Raw genomic sequence first — 22697 nt, forward strand, 5'->3', positions numbered from 1 at the left:
ATATTTTAAATAGGTGAAAGCTCATTTCTATTTAAAGTGTAAAATTCTATAAGTGATTTAATCTCATCTCTAAGTAAATCTCTTTCTTCTTGTAAAATATATACGAATTTAGAATGTTATGTATCATTTTGTCTTTTAATAGTATTTTTAATAGATAGGCATAGGCAAATTTAATGAAATGGTAACATTTTAAAATTAAAAAAGTAAAAAGCAATGTTCAGCGGACGGACGTCGTTTCGACTTTTGTATTCCGTCATGCAATAATTTTTCATTCATGAATACCTTGTTAAAAAGTGTTTTAGATGGTGTCTCCGTCGTGAACACTAGTTAGATTTTAGATAAAAATGATATTTTAGTGTATGATTTTCCCTAGTTCAAGTTATAGTTCTTCATAAGTCTGTGACAAGTACGGTAATGGTGGCCATGTCATGAAAATCCCCACAGCCATGGATGATAGCTCCGTATCTCACCATAACGGAGGGCAAGTGGGATCTCAGATAGGAGTTAGTGTAAATAACAAACAAAATGAAGAATCTAGTCAAAGTGTCCAGTATTCAATACCGGGCGTTTTGCATTTTATTCAACATGAATGGGCGAGATTCGAACTCGAGAGATCACAATGGGAGGTGGACAGAGCCGAATTCGAGGTATTATTAAAATGATTTTATTATTGATTTTGAAGTCAATATGTTCATTATTTGAATGGTTATTTTTATTTCATTTTTTTCCTTTCGTAACACCCACGTAATCTCGTCCAATTCTGTCAATTTCGTTAATTGCCTCAAGATTTTGTTTAGACATAGAATTTTAAATTTCAATGCTTATTTCAATACAAGTTCCTTTTAACATACAATGAATGTTAGAAGTGTCATTGGATATTGTCACTGGCAAGATTTATTAAGAATAAGTTGATTTAGAAACTTGCAAATTGTTTTATGTTTTTATTGATGTTCTTCTTTTGAAGTATAGATTTCTTTTTCTTTCTTTGTTGTTGTTTTCATTTAGTTTAGAATACTATTTTTTATAAATAAAAGTTTATACAGTGCAAAACATCTCATTCATGAAATGATATTACTAATTAGGTTAAAATGAATTCAGTGTTCAAATACCACATGTGTGATAATTAAGTTTTAACGCTTGTTAAATTTCACTGCACTACTAAAACTATATTAATTTTACTGGACTTAAAATATAATTTTATTTTATCAATAGAATTTGTTTTTATTTTATATATACATGCGCTAGGTTTATGTTGTAAGTTGTGGTATAGTATATACACAACTTTTACAAATCTGGTGACTGGTGCCTGTGACTTTGGCACCACTGTAACTTATAATCTAATCTGTGGAACAAACAAGTGAATCTTCATTTCACATCATTTGTAAATTTAACTTAAATAATAACTAAGATGCAAGTAATAATTTCTGTACACTATTATAAAAGAAGGAAAAGAACACTAAACTAATAAACAATATAATCATCTAATTTATAGTTTTCGATAATTTCCTGACATTTTTGATATTTTTATATTTTGTAAGAGGAACATTGCATAATTAAATATAACTATAATAAATATGTTTTAGCTATGGTAGATATTGATAGCCATATATGTATACATTGTGTCGTCAAACTTTTATAAATAACAGTTTATATATATAATTAATATATTTGTACAACATTAATTGAATAGGAAAATATAAAATCAGGTTATATATGTCATAATTAATATTACTTAATAGTTTTATTCTTAATTGGTTAATTAAAATATTTTCTTTATAGGCAAGGATTGCCTTTCTTCAAGGAGAGAAAAAGGGTCAAGAGAATCTAAAAAACGATCTTGTAAGGCGGATTAAAATGCTTGAGTATGCATTAAAACAAGAACGGGCGAAGTTTCATAAGCTTAAGTATGGAGTAGAACTCCAACAGGGTGATATGCGCCCACCTCCGGAGGAAACCTCACAAGAAACTGAACCGGCTGAACGGGCCCAATGGAAGCAAGGGCGCCAATTAATTAAACAGTATCTGCAGGTATAAGTTCAAGAAATACTGTATAAGCATGTGATTTTTGGTATACATATTTATTAACCTAACATTATATATGTAAAACATTTGATGATTATTTTATAATATTTTCCACATATTAGTTGTATTATTAATTGTATGATATTTTATATTTGCTTAATAGGAAATAGGTTATACAGATACAATTCTTGATGTACGTTCAAACAAAGTAAGGACTTTACTGGGCTTAAACAATGAGGAACAGGGAGAAGAAACTAGCTATAGAAACTGCGAAAAGCAACAGCACTATTCAATGAATACTGCTTTGAGTCGCAAGATGTATGATTATGGTATGATCTTAATTGTTTATAAATATTGCTTAGATAAATAACAAATTGAATAACAGGAAATAGGCACTCTTATCTTTATTATCTTTAGGTGGAAAAGATCAACGTAAAAGTGGAGTATCACAAGGTAGTGGTTATAGTGATGAAGGACTTTCAGTACAAGAGACAGCAGCGGTGTTTGCTAATTTTGAATTCCTTGCAAATCAAGAAATGGACATGGATGAGATTGATGATTTAGAGGCAAAGCAAATGCATCATACTGCAGTTAAACAAGGTATTTACATTTTACTTTTTTAATCAAATTAATTGATCGCACAAAGCTTACAATTTTAAAGTTAATTTATTTTTTTCACATATATTTTTAATATGTTTGATATTGTTGTTTATTTTGTCATTGCTTTTTTTATGTTTACTTAAATAATAATTTAGCCATAATTATGAAGACAGTGGCTCAGAAATTCTTCACATTTCCTTAATTACTTATCCCTATAACAAACACATTATAAAATAATATTTTAATTGCTACTACAAGGCGAGGAGGTCGACCACGAAGCTGAGGAAGTGTTAAATGAGTTTAATCTACTAACAGCGAGTGAGGCTGATGGAGGGGGCCAAGGGGATGAATATGCCGTTGGAGGTAAGTTAAGATATACTCTATTACTAAATTGTATTTAAAATTACATAGTTTTTATACTAAATAAATAAATTTTGAAAGAAATTCTGAGCCCTGCACTGCACTGCACTGCACTATTCATTTGAATCCAATTGAATTTATTTTTTTGCAGAGAAATAATGCCTATTGTACCTTTTGGCATTATAAAAAGGTTCATTCTTGATATATTACATTATTAATAAAAATGATATGTGATATGTAACAATAGTTATATATAGAATTAATGTTAAACAATTGTAAAACAAGTGTAATTTTGGGAAGAAAGTCTTAAGTGACAATAACTCAGGAATACAATTATTTATTGTGTATAGTTTGCTCACTATACATTTGCTTATTTTTGGCTTTGGCTTAAGTTATACTTTTCCTTTCTTTATTCTGACTAATTTTAAGTTTAAAATACCAAATAACTAATTTTAAGTTATAAATAATATTGAAATTTTTTATGCATTTTCATATAATGTTGTTGATTGAATTGTAACTACAAAAAAAGTGGAGAGTACTAACTATAAAACAATTTTATTGGTGAATTTATTTTTTATTATTTTAAATATGAATGTCATGCAATTTAGAATTTTTTTTGTAAATACTTTGTTCTATTATTAACAAACACAGTGTAAAAATTGAGCACCCTCAAGTGAGTGATGAGTGATGGTTGCTTTCCAATTACATAAAAAACAACGCTGTGTAACACTGGGTTTGTCAAAGTGCTTTTCATCAACAACACTCAAAGTCAAATACATATGTACATACATGTGTGTATGTGTATATGTATACATATGTATATACATATGTAGTGCTCGACACTCGAAAAAGTCGCGTTTAAATATGTTCCTCTCTGCTTGTGATTTTTAATTATTCATATTGTTATTGGTATAGGTTTTGTTACAATAATTGAATTATTACTTCTATAAAATGTCTGCTGAAAGTAAATATATTCAGTTCGGCTACTTAATGATTATATTTTATTAATTCAAAAATACTTTAAAATTATGGTTGGTTGAAATAATTATTATTCTAAAATAACTATTTATTTCACTGTAAACTGTTAAAGTACAAAAACTTATTAAAAAAATATTTGTAAATTAAATAAATATTGATTTAGACTAATAAAAATGCCCCTTAGTAATGTTTTCAGACACTATACTGTTCCATTTAACACTCATATACAATGTTTGGCAGTGTTACACACTCTGAGTCAGGCTTTCAGACAATACAACATTAGGATAGCATGGATAGCTGCTAGGTACATAAATAGGAAACGGTATATTAAATTAAACATAAAATTAAAAACAGTGGTTATTTCACTAAAATGTAAACAAAGAACAAAGTTTGACAAACATTATGTTCTCTGTTTACATTTTGTCTAAAGCCCAAATGAATAGAGTCAAGGTATGTTGACAGTTGAAGATTCAAAATAAGATTACATTTTAAATCCAAAAATAGTCTTAGGCCTAGTAACTAAAAAATAAGAAAACAATATTATTTGTTTTGTTCTATTCAAATGAAACCAAAAATGCATAGCTTTGGGATTTTCTTTAACATAGGAGCAGGCAGATCTTTAGTGCTTTTATATCCAAATTCCTTTAAGAATTGGTATTTTGCTAAATTTAAGCTACTTTACAGTAACATAATTATGTGTTATTTCAGTAAAATATCCCGCTGGTACGGCAGTCGGGGCAGGTGAGGCAGATGAAAAACCTCTCGCTCTTGGTGAATTAGCACAATTCACTGTCAGTAACGAATCCGAGGGATACGACGTGGCCAACGCTAGTAAGGAATCCTTCAGGAAGACGTGGAACGCAAAGTATACTCTACGCTCTCACTTTGATGGCGTAAGTTTTTACATTTATTTATTTATCATTTAAGTATAATTATGTATAAAGAAATTCGTTGAATGATTAATATGACGACCGGTTGGTGAAGTGGTCACGGCTAAAGACTGTTGTGCTAACAGTCGCTGTTTTGATCCCCGTTCACGTCAAATCTTGTTTTAGGTCCCTTGTCGTAGGATTTCCTATCTTTAGGGGGGTCATTTAGTATAAGATTATTCTTCTTTATACACCTGTCTGTAATTTTCAGATACGAAATGTGAAATTTCGACTTTCTTTCTGCTTGTGATGTAGTTTATCACGAAGCGTTATTTGGACTCATACAAAATTTACTTAAAAATAAAACTGTTCAGTAAAAATTAATAAACACTATTCAGCATTTAAAAAAAAAGAACATTCGCGTGTATAAACTTCGACACAGGTGAAATTGCGCAAATTGTCGAGTAATATCTCGTACAATTCAGTTTGTATTACATATTCTTGACTAACAGCACTACTAGCAATATACTACCTTAATGCATGCACAATTTCATTATACGTTTATTATTTACCTTTTTTTTTGTTGTTGCACTACGTTGGTTCGCAGTACGAAGTATAGTTTCCAGAACCGGTGTGTTTTTCAAGAATCGGGATTCTCGGGTTCCTTCGTTATTTTCGGGTCTTTTTAGTTTGTATTATATAAAATAAGCGTTATTCTTGAAAAGTATACTTCATTTAAACATTTTAGGCAGTTGTCGTTAAGTTTTAAGCAATAATTTCTGTTCTTGTGTTTAGTAGTAAGTAATAAATAAGTCAAAAATTAGTAAGCATCATCTGCACGGCTACTGTCACGAATTGTCTTGGTTAAAAAGGATTTATTATACTGAAGAAAATATTCTAAAAAGAGAAGTAATCTTAATTCTTAGTTTTGCAAGAAGTAAACTGCTGATAAATTTTAAATGCATATATATGCAGATATGTCGTGAGGCTATTTATTAGTCCATAGTGAAATCAGCCTCACTAACATCATGACTAAAATTATTTAAAACTAGCCGACCTGTGCCCACTTCGTTGGGCGTTAATTATTATTATATTAACCAAAAAACATACTTTAAAGAACAAATTTTATAGCGCTTAAATAAATAATATGTTGCTCCCGTGTATTTATTATTTTAAATTACAGAACCAAATAACATACTTTAAAGAACAAATTTTATAGCAGTTAAATAAATAATATGTTGCTCCAACGCCATCTATCAAAAATCGAGAAAACGTCGTCGATGGACTAAAATAAGACTAAATAATAACGTCGAAAGACTAATAGATTGTTTTCTAAGTGACGATAGATGGCACTAGTTTATATACCATTTTGATATATTTTAATTTTTTTCTTATTTACTGAATTTTTTGTTCAATTACAATAAAATATAGCCTATGTCACTCCTGAATAGTGTAGCTTTCTGTTAGTAAAAGAATTTTCATGATCGGATCAGTATTTGCGAAGATTATCCCCTACATATAAACAAAGTTATAAACTTTACCTCTTTATAATATTAGTATAGATGGGATATTTACCGACTTTATCTACGAATGTCAAATTAAGGAGGTACTGAAGCTTAAGATTGTTTATTCGTCAATCATATTTGACTAGCCTGTTGGCACAGTTTGCAGTGACCTGGGTCTGCGATTTCTGCTCTGGGGGTTGTGGATTCGATTCCCGCCGATTCGAGTCTGGGTGTAATATAGGTATTTATTTATACTAGTGGTCGCCCAGAGGTCGAAATTCGACCATAATTAAAAATTTAAGAATAATAAGAAATATACTTTATTGTGCATAAAAGTTGACATACAATGAAACAATATGCACAAAGGCGGTCTTATAAGGCGGTACGCGATTTCTTTCAGACAACCTTGGGGTAGAGGAGATTTTAAAATAATACAAAGTAGGGTCATCAAAAAGGCAAAACAAAGTGAATCCTACAATCTAATAATATAAACATAATAATAGTATAAATAATTAATAAACATGTAAATAAAAACACAAATTTAAATTTAAAAAACCAAAAAATTATGAAAATAAAGAACCTTTTTTAACAGACTTCACAAAAGGAGGATGTTACTCAATTTGACCGTATATCTATGTATATAAAAGCGAAAGGTCACTCACTCATCACGAAATCTCCGAAACTATAACACCTACAAATTTGAAATTTGGCAGGCATAGATATAGTAAAAAAAAGTAGATAATGCGCGGCCTTTGTTGTTAGTGAAGCCACAAAACTCGGCTCCTTCAAGTAAATACACGCGCTCACGCACACATATGCATCAAACTACGCTCATTTTCGTTAGTATGTCACGAGGCTTCATACAGTAACTTTGCTTATAAAATGTCGTCTTGTGTGATTAAATGGTGCAAAAACAATACCAAAGTAAACAAAAAATCTGAAAGAATATCGTTTCACACGTAAGTACATATAAAACTTTAAATTTATTGTTATTCCAAAATAATATTGAGGTTATTCGGAACTTATAATTTCAATGTCACGAAATGACGTACCACGGGAGTGTTTCCAGTAGTTCTTTTTTTCAATACCCCAAAATGTGGGTAAGTAAATTGTACGCAATCAGAAAAATAATGAAGTAAAAAGTAGACATAGTTATTGTTTTTTTTTTTTCTCGTGTTATTTTATGTTACATAAATTGAAAATAAAAAAATCAAAATATATTTATGAATTATTAACTCCTTTGTTTTATGTTTTAACTTTTTACAATTTTTGAGTAAACTAGGTACTCATATTTTACTATCAAATTTCATGGTTTTAAGTTTCCAACGAATATTTTAATAATAGGTGAATGGGTAGCGGCTGTAAGACTGAGAAAATGACCACGATTATGCTGGCAATGCGCATAAAGTCAATTTAATACGATTAGTGATTGAAAAATATTTGAATATAAGACTACATCATATTAGTAAAATGCAAACAATGACGATGACTCTGAGTTCTAAGCGACAAAAATTTAAAAAACTTATACAACATAAAGGATTCTAGGTTTAAGAAAAATAGTTAAAAAAAAACCGACTGCAAACTGAAAAGAGATAAACAGAGGGGATAGGAAGTGTCCATTCATACGATTATCTTACGAATATATTTTTTTATTATTCTACCGATTTTTTGTTTTATTTTTAGTAAATTTATTTAAAACTATAAACAGGTTTTTATTTTCACATACCCATTTTACCTATATTAAATTAATTGTTTAATAAAAATTTTAGGGACTTTTTTTAAAAGATGTCAACACTTCACTCACTCACACATCTTTAAAAAAGTGGCTTCAGTTTTCTGTTCTAGGTGCGTTATCTACCTTTTTTTACTTGATCTATGTTGGTAGGTAGGCTCCTTATAGGACGTAGACATCCGCTAAGAACGAATTTTACGAAACTCGACCCCTAAGGGGGTAAAACGGGGGTTGCAAGTTTGTATGAAAGTCCTATATTTTTGAAGTAAGAGACTTGAAATTTAAAATCGATGCTCTATAGATGATGAGAAGGTGTTCAAATAATGTATCTTTAGAAATCAACTCCCTTTTGGGGTTAAAATTGGGGATGATAGCTTGACTCACTCATCACGAAATCTCTGAAACTATAACACCTACAAACTTGAAATTTAGTTGGTAGGCTCCTTATAAAACGTAAACATTTGCTAAGAACGGATTTTACGAAACTTGACCCCTAAGGGTGTAAAACGGGGGTTGCAAGTTTGTATGAAGGTCCTATATTTTTGAAGTAAGAGACTTGAAATTTAAAATGTATGCTCTATAGATGATGAGAAGGTGTTCAAATAATGTATATTTAGAAATCAACTCCCTTTTGGGGTTAAAACGGGGATGAAAGCTTGACTCATTCATCACAAAATCTCCGAAACTATAACACCTACAAACTTGAAATTTGGCAGAAAGGCTCCTTATAGGGCGTAGACATCCGCTGATTTTACGAAAATCGACCCCTAACGGCCGAACCCAATATTCAATCTATCTCTGGTTATGTCCTACTAGAGACAGAAATATCTATCTATCATTCATTTTACTGACCCAATAAACTTGTCGACGATAGGCAATCTTATCCTTCAAAGCTGTCTATCGACGAGAGGGAGGATAGCTTACTAGAGATAACAGTTCGTATGAAAATGACAGTGTAAGCGTCCCAATAATAATAGAGTTCTATCTGTCAGTAACGTTGGTTATCTTTAGTAACAACAATATCCGATCTATAGTTTTCGGGGGATAACTAAGATTTATTAATTGAAAAAGTATTTTCTTTGTTTAAAATAAAATTAATTTCGAGTGAAAAATAATGGCAGACTCAAGTTCAAGTAGCAGTTCAAGTGATATTGCTCTTTTGCAACAATTAATTGAATAAAAATAATAAGTTTCTTGTGAAATAATACTTACTTTACTCATCTTGTGAATAAAACAAACAATTTGGTGAATGATTGTACCTATAATTTGCAATGATTTGTATAATTTGAATTTTGATTTGTAAAAAAATTATACAAATTCAAACGAAACGACCATTCATTAAAGCGTAATGGCGTCGTAGCGTCTTTTCGTGTCGTGTTAAAATGTTCCGTTACTAGATTTACCATGGATTCCATATTAAAATAATATCATTTATTATAAATTAAAAAGTCTGTGTAAAAATTAATTTGTCCATATTTTTATAAAACAAGAACAAGAAACATTTGTATGACAAATTTAAATACTACAAAACATCTGTGTAACATAACTGAGGCCGTCTGTGACGCTGCGTATACTGTAATGTAAGGAAGAGCTCAGGTAGCCGGTCTATCTACAGCTAACTGGAGATAGTAGTCCCCTATGCTAATTAATGGGACAACTACAAAGGATAGATAGTTAGTTATTAGCAGTCGATGATAACTACCTATCTCTATCTTTAGATTGAATATTGGGTTCGGCCGTAAGGGGATAAAACGGGGGTCAGAAGTTTGTATGAAAGTCTTATGTTTTTGAAGTAAGAGACTTGAAATTTAAAATATAATTATGCTCTATAGATGGTGAGGAGGTGTCCAAATAATGCATCGTAATCTATATATATATAAAAGAGAAAGGTCACTGACTCACTTATCACGAGAACTCAAAACCGCTGGATGGTCTATCCATCCAGGTTGGACAAAGATAAAATTTGGTAGGTACGATTATAGTTAGCAGACGTCCGCTAAGAATGGATTTTACGATATTCCACCGCTAAGGGGGTTTAATTGGGGTTGATATTTTGTATGAAACATATACAGCTTGAAAATAAAACTAAAAATGTGGTGTATAGAGAGGTTTTATAAAAAAACTATTAAATTATACTAAATTGTGCCTTTTAAAAAGTTACTCAGTTTGATAAGCATTTCAAGTGACTGAAATAAAAAAATAATTCGCGTTAAACATCTTAATAGAAATGCATATCTTCATAACCTCGCGGACGTAGTCGCGGTCAACAGTTAGTGTATTATAAAACGAAGTCCCCAAATGTATATGTAATCGATTCACTCAAAATCTACTGTACGGATTTTCATGCGGTTTCACCATTGGAGAGAGGGCTCCACCATTTGCAAGAGGAAGGTTTACGGAACGGCTAAGCCGATTTTGATTAGAGTTTCACTGGAAGTTTGCTGGGAAAACTTTGTGACACACTAATTTCAACGCGGGCGAAGCCGCGGGCACCGCTAGTATCTAATATATTAAATTCTCGTGTCGCGGTTTATGTAGTTAAACTCCTCCGAAATGGCTTGACCGATTCTAACGAAATGTTGTGTGCATATCGGGTAGGTCTGAGAATCGAGCAATTTATTTTTCATCCCCCTGTTAATGTAAGGGTAGTCCAACTCTACTTTTTTTAAATTTTTAGATAATTTATCTATATTTATTTTTTATTTTATTATGATTTGGCGTTGAAAAATACATACAGCCTTAAATTTTCACCGTTCTACCACTAACCCCTATTTTTAATAGCGTTTAGCGGCAAGACAACGTTTGCCGAGTCAGCTAGTATATATAACTTCGTCGTTTATGAACCGATTTTGATAATTCGTTTTTTGTTGGAAAGGAGATATCCTAAGATCCTAAGTGTGGTACCATGATAAGGAAACCAGGATCTGATGATGGGATCCCAGAGAAATCGAGGGAAACCCTCGAAAATCCGAATCACTTTTTACTGTGTCTACCGATTTTGATGATTTTTAATTTAATCGAAAGCCGATATCATCTGGTCACATTTAAATTTCATCGAGATCTGATTACAACTTTTAGAGTAATCTTTGATAATGCGTATTAACTTGACTATTTTTTCGTCTTCTTACATTGTTCTTGTCGATGTAATTGAAGTCGGTTTTTTTTCGTCTGCCACACAGTTATAAATTTTTCAATTTCACTACATAGTTTGACAATCAATAAAAGAGATAGGCGTGTGTGTGTCAAATACATGGTAGTGTGTGTAATGTTTTTTTTTTTTCATTGATTTAATATATTTTTTTGCATAATTTTAAAAAATATTAGCGTTCTGTACTCCTTCTCTATATAAACTATGTGTAGTGTGCGAAATTTCATATTCCTCCGTTCGCGCAATTTTCGTAAAAAGGGGTACAAAGTTTTTGCTTCACGTATTATACTTACGTGTTATATAGATAGGTATTTTTTGTATGTATTTATCGAAAAAAAAAATATATATATATATATACCGGCTGTCACCTATAACGCAAGCATTAAGATATTTTTTAATTTTTTGATTTACCTTAGGAACAGACGACCGTGTTTGTATGTTATAGATATTTATTATAATGTTAATCGATTACCCAAGGTGCGAGCGCTCGCCTTCCATCCGACCGAGGCGGCGCTGGTAACCGCCTCCGAGGACCACACCCTCAAGCTGTGGAACCTGCAACGCACCGTCCCCGCGAAGAAGTCCGCCGGACTCGACGTGGAGCCGCTGTACACGTTCCGCGCCCACACCGCGCCCGTACTCTGCCTCGCGATGGGCGCGCCGCGCTCCGAGGAGTGCTTCTCTGGCGGTCTGGACGGTACCATCCGCGTGTGGAACTTACCGCCCCCTATTGCTGATCCTTACGATCCGTACGATCCCTCTGTGCAGGTGGGTGGTTTGAGTGTAACGTAAGAAAAACTCAGACGCTTGTAGCGTAACAAATTAATTTTGTGGGACCTATGTTTTTAAATTATTAAGGTTTTTATCAACGTAACATAGGCACATCAACTTCTTTAGGCGTATGTTTTGTATAAACTCCGTGACAAAACTAAATATGTAGTGTGCAAAAGTTTAGTCGCGGAGTGTATATTAAACGAAATCCTCTCAAACAAAATGAGCCGATTTTAAATATGTAATTAGTAGGGACAACTTAAAAATTTAAATTAAACAAAAAAAAGGAGGATTAGATGGGAAATATTTTCGTAAAATTTTTGAAATTAAAAAAATACGTGATTGAAGTAAAGTATAAGTACAGTTTGAGCGGGTCAGCTAACGCTCACGCAAGCCACTCCCGCAGGGGCCGGTGCTGCGCGAGCACACGGACGCGGTGTGGTCGCTGGCGAGCGCGCAGGGCCGCCTGCTGTCGGCGTCGGCGGACGGCACGGCGCGCCTGTGGGCGCCGCGCGCGCCGCGCCCGCTGCTGGCCACGCTGCGGGACGACGCCGGCGCCGCGCCCGCCGCCGCGCCCGCCGCCGCCGACTTCGCGGACGCCGCCTCGCGCGCCGCCGTCGTCTACCGCGACGGGAACCTGCTGCTGTTCGACCTGGAGACCGGCCAGGTGCGTTGGCGTCGGGAACTGTCGGCCCGAGCCCCGTCTGCACATCTCATTCATAATCATTCTTACATACATACATATTTGGGATTTGTTCAGTTCCTCATCCACCACTGAAAAGGGAGGATCCTCCGACCACACTGTGTTGTGTCTGGTGGGCTACCGCCCGAACAGTTGTTGTCGGGTCCTTGTATAATTATATACTCAATCACACTGATAACTTTGATAGCGCGATGTAGGATACGTTAGTTTTCTCTAGTTTTATATGTCGTGAGATAGATGTCGCTACACATGCATATAATCACGCCTCTTTCCTGTAGGGGTAGTCAGAGACCACTTCGTTCCACTTGCTACGATCCTTACACACTTCTTTCGCTTCGTCCACTTTCATTATTCCCTTCATACATGCTCTTCGGTTTAGGGTACTCTTGACCTCGCCTTTTTTCAAGACGTCCCTTATTTGGTCTCGGAACTCCATCCATGAACAGATTAAACAGCCACGGTGACGTTACACATCCCTGTCTAACACCTTTTTCGTTATTAAACCATTCAGTGTATGCCCCGTTTATCCTCACACAAGCAATAGAATCCCTATAAAGAGATTGCAATGCTAGTATGACGATACTGCTCACACCATTCATGGACAATGCTGACCACAATTCATTCCTCATCACTCTATCATAGGCCTTTTCTAAATTCAAAACTGCGCAATAGACTCTTTTGTTTTTGGCCAAACACTTTTCGGCTATGCACTGCAAAGAAAAGACCTGATCCGTACATCCCATTCTTTTTCTAAATCCCGCTTGTGAATCCCATTACTTTTTCGTCTGTTTCATTCACAATCCTCTCAATCAACATTATTGCATACAATTTACCGAGGACGCTGAGGAGGCTTATACTGCGGTAATTTATGCGGTCCTGCCGTGACCATTTTCCCTTGTACAATGGATAGATTACGGCTTTGCACCAGTCTCCCGGTACTTGTCGATTTCGCCAGCACAAATTGAAATGGCGGTACAGCTGGCTAGCCACTATGCCATGTCCAGCCTTCAGCATTTTGACGGTAATCTTGTCATACCTTGCAGCCTTACCTAATCTCATACTTTTCAACGCTTTCACTATTTCATCCATGTTTATCTCACTTTCATCAACATTTATACTCGCTTCGTACTTCCTTTCTTTCAAACACTTTCAAAATACTCTTTCCATCTCTTTAACACACACTCTTCTCCTTTTATAATGCTCCCATTATTTATATCGATGGCTCCTAAGTATACTGAGTCAACTCTACTTTTAATAACTTTATTTTTTTTTTACATAGGTAGATAGGTAATGAAGTAAATGTTATTAATATCTTAAAAAATTAAATTATCAAAAGTTGTTAGTTGACTCAGTATACTTAGGAGCCATCGATATGATACAATGTAACTGTTTAGATATGAGAAACAAAAATAAAATAAAATAATGGATAAGTAATGTAGTTGAAATAAAACTATTAAGTATAGAATAAGCACCTTGACTGCACCTTACTACAACAATACCTAACAGTAAGTTTGTAATGTCATTGTGCGCGCGCCGACAGAGCGTGCTGCGCGTGGCGTGCGACAGCCCCGCCAACCGCGTGCGCTCGCACCCCACGCTGCCGCTGCTGGTGACGGCGCACGAGGACCGCCACATCCGCTTCTGGGACGCGGGCTCGGGCCGCTGCGCGCACGCCATGGTGGCGCACCTGGACGCCGTCACCGGCCTGGCGCTCGACCCCAACGGCCTCTTCCTGCTGTCCGGCTCGCACGACTGCTCCGTGCGCCTGTGGAACCTCGACACCAAGACCTGCGTGCAGGAGATCACGGCGCACCGCAAGAAGTTCGACGAGAGCATCCTCGACGTCGCCTTCCACCCGCTGCGGCCCTACATCGCGAGCGCCGGCGCCGACGGCCTGGCCAAGGTCTTCGTCTGAGCGCCCCCGTATGATATCGTATTATATGTAATTTTACTTTTACGAACTCTTAACGCAGTAGCGAGCGTCATCCCTCGTAGGGCGACCGCGACTCTCGGATTACGTCTAGTCCCTTCGGTTCGGTCGCGAGCTCCGCTCCGCCGGCCTCGCCGGTTCGTTTTAACGTATTTAATATTGTAACGTTGCGGACGCGCCCTCGGCTCTCGTCGTGAGCGCGTAGTGAACACTCATCTATGTATAGACATTTGAAATCTATTATAATATATTTTTAGATTTTCAGTATGTGAATTTTAGGTTTTTATCGCAATTTTTTCACCAATTTTACGATATGCAGTGAGAATATTGTTCGTTTCTATTCGACTGTAAGGACCTTTATAATAAATATCATGAGGATATCGACGATGTTTCCTTGATGCGTTCGAGTTATGTGTCTGTACAGTTAGATTTTATGCAGTATTTGCTAATATTTGCAGAGAACGACTGAAGAGGTTTGTTTAGCTGATACTTTTTTAATTTAACTCGATTGGATCTATATAGTACTCTTGATTGGTCTCTTGTATTGAATAAATTTGCTCTTACGATATCTTATACAATGATGAGCGAGCGAACAAAAATATGAATGAGTAGAAGTACTATATCGGAAGTAACATAAGTAATGTTTGTTCATAATGAATACTGCGATGTAGAATATATAATATAAAAACATTACATACATACTCCTTTATTTTCCTCGAATTCATACTTGTACACATACATCCAAAATTGATAGTAAAAAGCAACATAACCGAAAATCATGTCTTTTTTTATTTTGTCATTCATAATCCTTACTTTAGTCCATATTTTATCTTACGGATATTAAATACTATTTTACAAACTCATGACGTTATTTGATATAAGCTTTTATTTTATACTTTTTTAGCTGTCAAAAGGTGGAAAATAATAACTTACTCTACCTCATTGTTTATTAGCGAAGTACTTTTTGACGTTATTAATAAAACTAAAATGAAAAAAAAAAATACATAGGTATTTCAACCTAGCAATAATGTAGGTTATAAGTACTCAATGGGCGTGATATCGACTTGGAAGTCGTGAGTGTTAAAATAAACTTACATTTTTGATAACTTATCATTTGTAGTAATTATAATGACAGCACATAGCTGTCAATTTTGAGCTTTTTCTCTAGGTTTTATATTGCTGATGAGTAGACGATGACTTGGAAAAAAAAATGGAAACTATAATGACGTTTATAAACTCAACTTTTTTTCTGTTTAAATCTAAATAAAAATTGTTTATCCGATTCGCATAGGCCTTTTCACATTATTTTCGTGCCTTAGAGGTATCCATAATATTAGTTTATGTATGTGTATATTATCGAAGAGGTATATAGAAAATTTAGAAAGTAGTGTTAGTGATTTCCTGGATGTAGTAAAACATTTTAGGGTGTTTTTAGGTTTTAACAGCGTAACTATAAATAAATTTTCGTACTTCGAATGTTTTAACGAACCCATATTATGTGCCATATTTAACAGAATTATTAAAACGCTATAAAAACATATGTAACACGGATTTTTATAAATAAATATCAGTTTATTCACTTAAAATTCATACGAATTAATTTCTCATTACTTATCTATCCCCCATTAAAGTTATAAAGTTAGTGAGAGACAATTTTTTAGTTTATATACAATAATATGTTGTAAATGTAAATATTGAGGATTTTACAAGTGAGCAATACCTGCCACAATTGATATTTTTTAATATATAATGTAATATATTTTACGAATTTCTGTTCTGTTCATTTAATTTTGGATTAAACAATAAAAATAAGAAGCTAGGAATCCTGTGCCACTCGTCAAATTAAGGAGTAGAAACGGTAAGTTTTTTTTTTATCATTATCATTCAACTCATTTTGTAGAAAATATTTTTGTTCTATATATATATATATATATATATATATATATATATATATATATATATATATATATATATATATATATATATATATACGACATGAATGAATGAATACTTATTTATATATACTAGTGGTATAATAATTAAAAATTTAAATGAAAGAAAACCAATAAATTAAGAAAATAAAGCATTTTTTTTAAAAATTTCAATTTGTCTACAGACTGACAATCAACAAAATATTACCTATAATATGCGTGTGTGTGTCAAATACATGGTAGTGTATGTAATGTTTTTTTTATTGATTTAATATATTTTTATGCATAATTTAAAAAAAATATTAGCATTCTGCACTCCTCTATATAAACTATAAGTGTGCGAAATTTCATAGTCCTCATACTCAACGGGTACAAGTTTCTACTTCACGTATCCGTCTGGTGTAAGTAGTGCGTGTGGCGTGTAGGTTTCTAAACACCGGCGGTTTCGGGTTCAATTCCCGCTCGTGATAATCGTGACCGTTCTGGGTGTGTCCTTGTGAATCTCCCCCACCTTGCCTCAGAGAGCATGTAAAGCTATCTGTCCCAGATTTCATAGATACATAGCGATCCTTAATCATAGTATCTAATTTTTCCGCTACGCGCAGTGCAGCAGCGTGGTAGATTAAGCTACAATTCTCACTTTATATATAATATTTTGATTGGCATTATAAAGCCTACAAATTTTTGAACACTTTTAGGTAAACTAGTTAGAAGCGAAAGTTCAAAAATATATTTAAACTTTTCACTTTGACTGTTAAATTATTATGATACATTTAATAGATAGATATGGCGAGGTAAGATTGTTTAAGGGGAGATGTTATTTTTCCACTTAAACCATCCACAATGATTTAATTATATACAAATAAAATGTAAAAAAAAAATCCTGTTGAATAGATCTTGTTAGCAATAATTGTGTTTGCTCGCAAACGAAAAAAAACCGACTTCAATTACATCGACGAGTAATACAACGTAGATCGACGAAAAAATAGTCAAGTAACTACGCGTTATCAACGATTACTCAAAAAGTAGTTATCTCAATAAAATTTATATGTGACCACATGACAAACATCAGCTTTGGATTAAATTAAAAATTATTAAAATCGGTACACCCAGTAAAAAGTTATTGCGGATTTTCAAGAAGTTCTCTCGATTTCTCTGGGATCCCATCATCAGATCCTGGTTTCCTTATCATGGTACTAAACTGAGGATATCTTCTTTCCAACAAAAAAAGAATTCTCAAAATCGGTACACCCAGTAAAAAGTTATTGCGGATTTTCAAGAGTTTCTCTCGATTTTTCTGGGATCCCACCATCAGATCGTGGTTTCCTTCTCATGGTACTAAACTTGGGATATCTCCTTTCCAACAAAAAAAGAATTATCAAAATCGGTCCATTCAGTAGAAAGTTATGCGGTATAAAACAACGTAGGTCGACGAAAAAAGCGTCAAGTAATAACGCATTATTAGATATAGCTCGAAAAGTCGTTGTTAGATCTCAAATAAATTTAAATGGGACCAATTGACACACACCACCTTTCGATTAAAAAAAAATTGTCGAAATCGTTCCACACGGTCAAAAGTTCTGATGTAACATACATTAAAAAAAAATACAGTCGAATTGAGAACCTCCTCCTTTTTTGGAAGTCGGTTAAAAATTTAAAGTCTTAATAGTACATAACAGTAATTATTTGTAATGCCTAATATTTCAAGGCCGGATTAGGTGTCATCATTACAGCCTATACAGTCCACTGCTGGACATAGGCCTCCACAAGTTCACGCCAAAAATAGCGCGAACTCATGTGTTTTGCCCATAGTCACCACGCTGGGCAGGCGGGTTGGTGACCGCAGGGCTGGCTTTGTCGCACCGAAGACGCTGCTGCCCGTCTTCGGCCTGTGTGCTTCAAAGCCAGCAGTCGGATGGTTATCCCGCCACCGGTCGGCTTTTTAAGTCCCAAGGTGGTATTTTTGTCTGTCTGTATGTTTGTTCCGGCTAATCTCTGAAACGGCTGGACTGATTTTGACGGGACTTTCACTGGCAGATAGCTGGTGTAGTAAAGAGTAACCGAGGCTACTTTTATTTTAGAAATTTATTTGTTTTATAATTCTGCGAACTGAACAAAAACTTTTTTGTTAAATTCCACGCGGACGAAGTCGCGCCTCGCGGGCACAGCTAGTAGTATAATAATTTAGAATAAGTATAAAATTTTTTTGCTTCAGCCTGTAATATCTTAATACTGGGTATAGGTCTCTTTCCCCATGTAGGAGAAGGATCAGAGCTTAATCTACCACGCTGCTCCAATGCGGGTTGGCGGATATATTCCCTACTATGAGTAACGATCGCTACAGTACACGAGTGTGAGTTTATGAAACGAGCGCAGCGAGTTTCATAATAGTAACGAGTGTTTTAATACCCGTGTTATATGCAGTTGCATACACTACTTTATCTTCACTAATGCAATTAATCAAACAACAAGAGTAAAAGCTGACAATAGTTTATTTATAATAATTGTTCAAATTTTGGATGGTACAATTTTGAAAGTTAATGTTAATTATTAATCCGGCAGCTGTTGCGGTCGCGGGGCAAGCAGTAGAGCTCGTAGACGGAGTCGGAATAAGTTATTATATTCTTTTTCATATAATTTTCTAGATTTTTCTGGCAAAAGATTGTGAGTTAATTTTGTTGCCAATTCTAGAATATCCGGAGGCGTACAAATATCATCGTCGCTATCCATTTTTAACTTTTAATTTATTAAATTAAATTCACGCGTACGTGTATTGTCACAGTGATTTTGCCGCCATTAAAATCTAACCAATGAGAGCGCAGCTGCGCGCATGCGCGCGATGTTATAATGAGATTTTACGATATCGATGTGGATATTATACCATCATGTGAAATTGCTTAAATTGAGTGTTTTGTTGTCTGTGCTATAACAGTAGTAATTATAAGTCAAGTATTGGAAACATAAGTAGAATGTTACAACATTAGTGTAGATAAAAAATATTATAGCCCGTTTAGGACACGCGATGTAACAGAAAAACTGTTTATTTCTAGTCCTGTAAAAATTTACTATTCTCTATTGCCAGTCTATTCCCCGGGGCGTCGATGTTATCCTTAAGTAACAAGTTTTTATTTTATTAAAATCGGTTTTTATTAATAGCAATTTTTCACATTAGACTGAATTGAGTTAAATAGGAATGTATATTAATTTGACTACCATTATGGTACAGTGGTGTTAGTAGTCGCCTAAACGCTGGAGATCATGGGTTTCATTCCCACTAGGAGCAGATTTGTATTTGTTCAAATATTTGTTTCTAGTCTGGGTTTGTGTCACACTTGATGTTTGTTACCTGAAAGCAGGAAGTTATACGCCAATACAATACTTTGCCGAGTTGTAGGATGTTTACGGGACGATTCATGTCAGTATTATACGGTACTAGTAATATTCTTGTCGTGCGAGTAATAAATCTTACCATTACACTCATTACAGTTTTAGATTTTAATTTCAGAATAGGTATCTTTTTGTTATTTAAATAACCCAACAAAGTTATCCTTTATGTTTTAATTAAATTAAAAAAATATATATAGACTAAGAATTTACTCATTTTCATTAACCATACATACCATTATACTTACGTATCAATTCGTTGTGTTGTTTGTTTTTTTTCCCAAATGGTAAACAAAGTATCGGCTTGTGCGATCGTTATTGATCATTTGCTGAAAGTAGGTAGTCGTTAACAAGCGTTTCAGTTGAAAAAATGTTGGGCATGTAAGTACTTTTTGTTATACTTATTAAAAAAAAAATCTTTATGTAGCTACAATATTGTGAACTACTTTTTAGATTTTTTGGTCGTGTTAGATAGAACGATTTACAATAATTAATTTCATAGTCAATTTATTGTCAAATTTAAATTATTTTTAATATATTTTTTTATGGAGATCGCTTATGAATAGCATAATATTAATATAAATAAATAAATACCTTATAAGCCGCTTGGCAGCCTCGATAGATATAGTAGGTACCTGCTAATTATTTTAGAGGTTTTGCTTTGAAAGTGAAGTGAAAAGCTACTGTTATTTTTATATTACTAATAAAATAAAACCGGAAAAAAATATAGCCTTAATCTTCGAACACTGATTTTAGTGATTTTCTGAGGTGAGAAACAAAATGTTTTATTATGTATATTGATAACTAGGTATATATAAACTATTTACTGTTGTCTGCGTGCAGGGTTTCCGGTATGGGACTATTTGTTTATTTCCTCATTTGGTTAACTCAGAAGTTGGCGCAATTGCCGAGTCCGCCGCCTCCAGATCTCGAACCAACCCCTCCGCATGACCGGCATATGCCACCGCAAGATGTACAATATTGATAAATCTGCATTTAAACTCGACATAAATGTCGACAGTTTTTATTAAAAGAATAAATAACTGCTAAGATTTATAAATTTTATTATTTTAATAGAATATCCCACTGTTAGGCAGAGCCTCTTTCCCCATGTAGGAGAAGGATCAGAGCTTAATCCACCATGCAGCTCCAAATGCGGGTATATATTATATATTCCCTACGATGAGTAGTGATCGCTATCAGTGTACATGATAACAACTAATCGAACCCGCAAACTGCCGGTCTTTAAATACATGCCACACGCACCATTACGGTGCCCACTATACCGGAGCGGTTGTTCAATATACATGTCTCATTATAACGTTTCAATTGATGATTAGATACAAATACTTTTTTTATTGTAAATAAAATTAATTCGGTTTCAAAACCAGCGTTATAATAAGTCACTGACTGTTAGTTCTAGTTTATTTATCCGAGTCGTGAGCGTCATCACAAACATGAAATAACTTTCGTTACTGACGTTCTAAAGTTATTAACTTTTTCTTATCCTTTTTATATCATATCTTTATTCTATTTTTAACATTCATAATATACAATCGTCTCGTTCTAATTTCAGTAAACTTCTATTAAAATATTATTTTCAAAAAATGTTACCTATCTAATGTTGAATAAATTACTATCCTATCAATCCTGTTTAGTAAACGTAAACACTAAAATTATATGCCTGTATAATTCTATACGTAATCTTATAAAGAAAACACATTTTTTAGTAATCAAGTTTATTTTTCGATATCACGACAGTAATTCAAATATTAAGATTTTCACACATTTCACAACAGCATTCTTGTATAATTTTACCAAGGCGAAAGCAAAAAGACTTTTGCTCTCCCAAACTTTGTTTTATGTGCTCTTCAATGGGTTTATTGTAATTACACTGCAATAAATAATCATCTATAAGATACACACACGGTCATCTGTTCCTAAGATTAGCAACTGAATGCTTGTGTTTAGGTTACAGCCGACTGGTATAGTTACATTTTTTTATTGATAAATATACATCTCGGGTTGGAAATCGAGCCCACAACCCCCGGGGCAGAAAGCAGAGCCATTGCATTCTGCGCCAACATGCTACACGAGCAGAAATTAGTACACAATTTGTAAAGATTCATTAGTGTTTATGTATTCTAGTCTTTTGATACTCCTTTATACTAAAATTTAATTAAGTCAAAAACAACTTTATTCAAATAGGCTTAAAAGCACTTTCGAATCGTCATTTTACAAATTAAAATTTTAACGTGATTATTATTGTTTTTAAAAGTAAAGTTTACTACCTTCTAAGTTAACGTGAGTTTTAAAATAGGACCAGAAGATGCGAGATTAGCATAAAAAAAAATTAGACATTGCAAATAGTTACATAAAATTATATTAATACATATCAGAGGTACCAGAGTTGCCATCTCTTTGCAGTACTGTCGCCTGGCGCTAGGCGAGAGTAGTCTCGCCAGAAGCGCCCAGGCGCGCCCTGCTCGGCGGTCACAATTAAGCGCTCTTGTTGCGCAATCGATTGCATTCGATCTTGCAATTAGCTGATCGTCTTTTGTTTCCGCGTCTCCACGGTCTCCGGTATTACTATGCTGGTTACAAAAAATCGATTTAGTTGAATATGCTTAAACATTTCAGGAATGTATTTAAAATTAATAATGAAGCATATTTTTGTTTATAATTTTTTGTAAAATTAGGTTTCTTCGGATATTTAGACTATTTAATTGTGTTTGCTCGCAAACAAAAAAAACCGACTTCAATT

General features: G+C 33.9%; 1 protein-coding gene and 1 long non-coding RNA gene across 2 annotated transcripts; both read left to right on the forward strand.

Annotated features, from left to right (window-relative positions):
- Window positions 1–218: 218 nt before the first annotated feature.
- LOC123655536 (striatin) lies at window positions 219–15394 on the forward strand. Its single transcript, XM_045591309.1, has 9 exons — window positions 219–647; window positions 1780–2028; window positions 2186–2351; window positions 2440–2622; window positions 2881–2985; window positions 4669–4853; window positions 11692–11982; window positions 12392–12652; window positions 14229–15394. Exons 1-9 carry the CDS (start codon window positions 429–431, stop codon window positions 14601–14603), a joined length of 2034 nt encoding a protein of 677 aa, XP_045447265.1. The 5' UTR covers window positions 219–428; the 3' UTR covers window positions 14604–15394.
- Window positions 15395–19603: 4209 nt separating this feature from the next.
- LOC123655966 lies at window positions 19604–20989 on the forward strand. The gene is made up of 2 exons (XR_006743476.1): window positions 19604–20314; window positions 20777–20989. It is a non-coding gene; the product is annotated as an uncharacterized LOC123655966 (long non-coding RNA).
- Window positions 20990–22697: the final 1708 nt, after the last annotated feature.

This window comes from Melitaea cinxia, chromosome 8 (assembly GCF_905220565.1).
Source record: "Melitaea cinxia chromosome 8, ilMelCinx1.1, whole genome shotgun sequence".
In the NCBI taxonomy this organism is placed as follows: domain Eukaryota; kingdom Metazoa; phylum Arthropoda; class Insecta; order Lepidoptera; family Nymphalidae; genus Melitaea; species Melitaea cinxia.